Below are 4927 nucleotides of genomic sequence, written 5' to 3' on the forward strand. Positions count from 1 at the left end.
GGTACATCACTTAGGAGCACATCTGGAGTATCCGGTGGTTTGAGGCTCCTTATGGTGGTCTCCTGGCAGTGGTGTTTCTCTGTTCTGCTCACCTGCGCTTTCCCACCTTATCCCTCTCTTCTTTGATGCAGAATTGAGAAGCAGAAGGAAGAAGAGGTTCGTGTCCAGCCCCCGCTCCGTGGAGACCATGCTGGTAGCTGACCAGTCCATGGCAGAGTTCCATGGCAGCGGGCTGAAGCACTATCTCCTGACGCTGCTCTCCGTGGCTGCCAAGCTGTACAAGCACCCCAGCATCCGCAACTCCATCAGCCTTGTGGTGGTGAAAATCATGGTCATTTACGAGGAGCGGAAGGGACCCGATATCTCTTCTAATGCAGCCCTGACTTTGAGAAACTTCTGCAGCTGGCAGAAGCAGCACAACCCACCCAGTGACCGGCACGCCGAGCACTACGACACGGCAATCCTCTTCACCAGGCAGGTGAGGAACACCGAAGTCAAATCCATCCCCACACCCATTGCTCCCTACCCCCAGAGGCTCCCTCTGCCAGCAGACCTCCAAAAAGTGTTCAGAGGCATTCTTGTGTCACCACAGCTTCAGAAAAGTGGGCTAAAATTACATTAACTGCTCTTTACTTAGTCGTCTGTTTTGCTGTTTGTGCCGTATCAGTTGAAACTCACAGTATGTGCAACGTATTTCTGCCTCATGTATTTTTAGCAGATTTAGTATGGAAATTACGTATTTTATTTCTACGTGTAACCCTTGCGTATGTTCCAAAGGCAGATTTTTGCCATCATACCCATTGAAGTGCTGAATATTTATGCTCTTTCCATAAGTGAAGGCAAACGGCCAGGCCTGGATGCTTCTTGCCAAGGTTAAGTCTCTGATCTGATTAATAATGAAACTGCCTTTTTTTACAGGACCTCTGTGGTGCCAAGACATGTGATACTCTTGGGATGGCTGATGTGGGAACAGTTTGTGATCTAAACCGCAGTTGCTCTATTATAGAAGACGATGGTTTACAGGCTGCCTTTACAACAGCCCATGAACTAGGTACTTGAAACTTTGAAAGGCAATTTCACATGATGAATTGAAGCCAGCTCAATGTTGTAAAGCAAATTGCTGCCCAGCCCACACCACAGGCTCACCCCATGGGGCATGGAGCACCCTGCGTTCCCTGGTGCAGTTGGGAGGAGGCAAAGCTTTGTCTTGTAGCAGGGTTGAACTGTGGAAAGCAAATCCAGTCCCCATAGCTTTGTCTGCAAGAGCTGCGTATTTTACTGACTGCAGAAAAAAAAGCATGTGAGAAGCCTGTGAGGGGAGCAAAGATACAGTGTCATCTGGTTAAAGTTTGGCAGTATGCAGATCAGGCTATGAGCAGTTCTACAGTAATATTTAAAATAGTATTGATAATGCATAGGACAGACCTCCTAAAATCACAAACTTTTTTTTTCCTTTTTTTAAGGCCACGTGTTTAACATGCCTCATGATGATGCAAAGCAGTGTGCTGGTATTAATGGAATAAGCCGGGATTTCCACATGATGGCATCAATGCTGTCCAATCTGGATCGCAGCCAGCCCTGGTCTCCATGTAGTGCCTACATGATTACAACATTTTTGGATAATGGTCATGGTAAGTTAATAAGCTTGCCATTCATTTAAGCTCTTGTGCTTTACTGCTTTGCTTTTTTTGTTCTTTCTTAACAGAGTTCTTTCTGCTACAACATAGAGTTAACCTTTAACATCCCGCACATGAATTTTTTAAGCTCTTGTGCTTTACTGCTTTGCTTTTTTTCTTTCTTAACAGGCATCTTTCTGCTACCACATAGAGTTAACCTTTAACATCCTGCACATGAATTTAGAAGACCCTTAGTTTTATAAAAATGGTGGCACAAATTGGCTCAAAGATGCATTTCAAAGCAAATGCAGTTCCAGAGGTGGAAATACATTTCTCTCTCTTGAAACTGAACTCACTGACGGCATCGTCTACTATTTTTTTTTTTTTCTTCCTTTTCAGGTGAGTGTTTGTTGGACAAGCCCCACAAACCAATCCAGCTTCCTTCTGACTTGCCTGGCACGTTGTACGATGCCAACAGACAGTGCCAGTTTACATTTGGAGATGAGTCCAAACACTGCCCTGATGCAGCCAGTACGTGTACAACGCTGTGGTGTACTGGCACTTCTGGAGGACTGCTCGTGTGCCAAACCAAACACTTCCCTTGGGCAGACGGCACCAGTTGTGGGGAAGGGAAGTGGTGCATGAATGGCAAATGTGTCAATAAAACTGAGAAGAAGCATTATGATGTAAGTATTTAAAAAGAAACCTGAATATGTCCTGGGTTGCAGAGTAGCACTGATAATGCTTCAGTGGGAATAATCGGTTAAAAGGGCTTGAATAAATTGAGCAGATAGCTAATAAAACAAAACTAGAGCTGTTTTTTTTTACAAGTGGGCTAGGTAAAAATGAGTATGATTGTGGTTTCTGTGGTTTGGTTTTGTTTTGCTTTTACTGTATTAATTTTTTTGTTCTGCTTGTGTTTGTCATTCCAGACACCAGTGCATGGGAGCTGGGGGTCCTGGGGGGCGTGGGGAGAGTGCTCCCGGACCTGCGGCGGTGGAGTGCAGTACTCCTTCAGAGAGTGTGACAACCCTGTCCCGAGGAACGGGGGGAAATACTGTGAAGGGAAGCGGGTGCAATACAGATCATGTAACATTGAGGACTGTCCGGACAGTGATGGTAATCTTTTCCCCATTTTTGAGGCAGAGGAAGGGTATCTTGTGGAGGAAGAGCATGTACAGAAGGTGATCTCATGTCCACCTGCTTTTCCTCTCTACCTGCAGGCAAAACCTTTAGGGAGGAACAATGTGAAAAGCACAATGAGTTTTCCAAGTCCCCCTTTGGAAGCGGACCTGCAGTGGAATGGACACCCAAGTTTGCTGGTGTCTCTCCAAAGGACAGATGCAAGCTGGTCTGCAGAGCAAAAGGAACAGGATACTTCTTTGTTTTACAGCCAAAGGTATTTCGAAACTATACCTCTTCCGTCTAATCATGGATAGGATTTGTATTTCCTCTAACTCTTTATGTGAAGTTAAGAGTCGAGGAGTGTAGAAATCTGAAATAATGTCTTTCTCCTATTTAAGCTAGATTCTTCCTTCTCCTCTTCCTACATGTACAGCTTGATCACTGCAAGCATGCTTTAAAAATTCTGGCACACACAGTCCTTCCAGTTATTTCACACGTACTGCCTCTTCTACCCACTCCACCCTAGTTTCCTTTCCTCTCCTTCCAACAATTTGATTACATTGAAGTATGTTTGGAAAACTGTGAGGGTTCTTTGCCAAAACTTTGGTGCTTTCTCATACTGGTTACTAATACGCTGACAGCTTAAAATAAACAAAAGGAAAAATGTTCGTCTCGCATAGCTACTTGAACTCACTGTCATAAGATATTGAGGGCCAATAACTACTAGGCTGATGACACAGATGTTTTTTGTAGAGCAGTACTCCTAGAAATAAAGGATACATTGAACACCATTGAAAGCAATTTTTGATCCTGTACTTTGAGGACATGACTACCTTCTAGTGACATTAGAAAACAGTGTACTTACTTTATATGAAATCAGTAAAATAGTTCTGTGGGTTGGTTTCTTTTGGAGGGGTGTTAATAAAAACGGAAATTGGTTGTCACCATCACATCATTCTTGCAAGTGAGATGTAAGTAGCAGTACATACCTCCTAACTATCTATGGGATGCTTTTAGTTTCAAAAGGCCTGAAAATACAGGTGCTGCAGGTCTTCCCCCGTCCATATTTTTCATTTTGTATGTGTCTGTATTACACAATTTCAAAGCAATGTACATCTTCTAATCAAATGCCCTACTGCTTGTTTCCTGCAAAGGTTGTGGATGGTACCCCATGTAGCCCCGATTCCACCTCTGTCTGCGTTCAGGGACAGTGTGTAAAGGCTGGCTGCGACCGAATGATAGGATCCAATAAGAAGTTTGACAAATGCGGTATCTGTGGTGGCAATGGATCCACTTGCAAGAAAGTGTCTGGCACACTTGTTAGAGCAAAGTGAGTATATGATTGCTGCTGTTACTTTGTTCTGGTGAATGTTTTGTGGGTGTAAGCTTTGGGTTTCCGAGTCAGTGAGATGTTGACCCAGTTTGTGGTTGGAACTGAGATTTGGTCTGTCAGAGCCATCTGGCTGAGGATAGCTTACAGTGAAGATTCCAGCAAAAAGAAAGCCCCTTTACACACAGTCATGCTTTTGCCATAGCAGTAAAGTGGGATGTGACTTTGCAAATCCCTTAATCCATTAATTCAATTAGTTTGGCAGCTCATGAACTTAATGCTTCGGCTTCAAATGAATTTCAGTCTTGTGCTGGGCAGCTTCTTACCATTTTCATGAAAGAGTGGAGGACTCAGTCTTTCTCTTTTCTCTTGGGCAGACCCGGCTACCATGATGTTGTCACCATTCCAGCTGGGGCGACGAACATTGAGGTGAAGCAGCGAAACCACAGGGGTGCAAGACATGACGGCAGCTTCCTCGCCATCAAAGCCGCAGATGGCACCTACATCCTCAACGGTGATTACACCCTGTCAACGCTGGAGCAGGACATCACCTACAAGGGCAGCGTGCTGAGGTACAGTGGCTCTTCGGCCGCCCTGGAGAGGATCCGCAGTTTCAGCCCTCTGAAGGAGCCTCTGACCATCCAGGTCCTCACAGTGGGGGACCTGCCACAGCCCAAGATCAAGTTCACCTATTTCGTGAAGAAGCCCACACAGCCTGGGTCAGAGAAGGCACCCAGTAGGAAGAAGGAGTCCTTCAATGCCATCAGGGAGATCATCTCCTCTGAGTGGGTCATTGAGGAGTGGGGCGAGTGCTCCAAGTCATGTGGCTCGGGCTGGCAGCGGCGGGCAGTGGAGT

The 4927-nt window shown here is 45.4% G+C and overlaps 1 protein-coding gene across 1 annotated transcript in view; it reads left to right on the forward strand.

Annotated features, from left to right (window-relative positions):
* Positions 1–131: 131 nt before the first annotated feature.
* ADAMTS1 (ADAM metallopeptidase with thrombospondin type 1 motif 1) overlaps positions 132–4927 on the forward strand; it is a gene marked incomplete at its 5' end in the record, with an annotated part of 5278 nt that continues 482 nt past the window's right edge. Inside the window, 8 exons of the mRNA XM_010177837.2 lie at positions 132–478; positions 919–1051; positions 1464–1631; positions 2016–2302; positions 2549–2735; positions 2840–3015; positions 3896–4071; positions 4449–4927. The exon at positions 4449–4927 is cut by the window's right edge and continues 482 nt beyond it. Coding sequence (XP_010176139.2) covers positions 132–478; positions 919–1051; positions 1464–1631; positions 2016–2302; positions 2549–2735; positions 2840–3015; positions 3896–4071; positions 4449–4927 — 1953 coding nt within the window. The remainder of the gene's footprint in view (positions 479–918; positions 1052–1463; positions 1632–2015; positions 2303–2548; positions 2736–2839; positions 3016–3895; positions 4072–4448) is intronic.

This window comes from Antrostomus carolinensis, unplaced genomic scaffold (assembly GCF_000700745.2).
Source record: "Antrostomus carolinensis isolate BGI_N321 unplaced genomic scaffold, ASM70074v2 scaffold18491, whole genome shotgun sequence".
Lineage (NCBI taxonomy): Eukaryota > Metazoa > Chordata > Aves > Caprimulgiformes > Caprimulgidae > Antrostomus > Antrostomus carolinensis.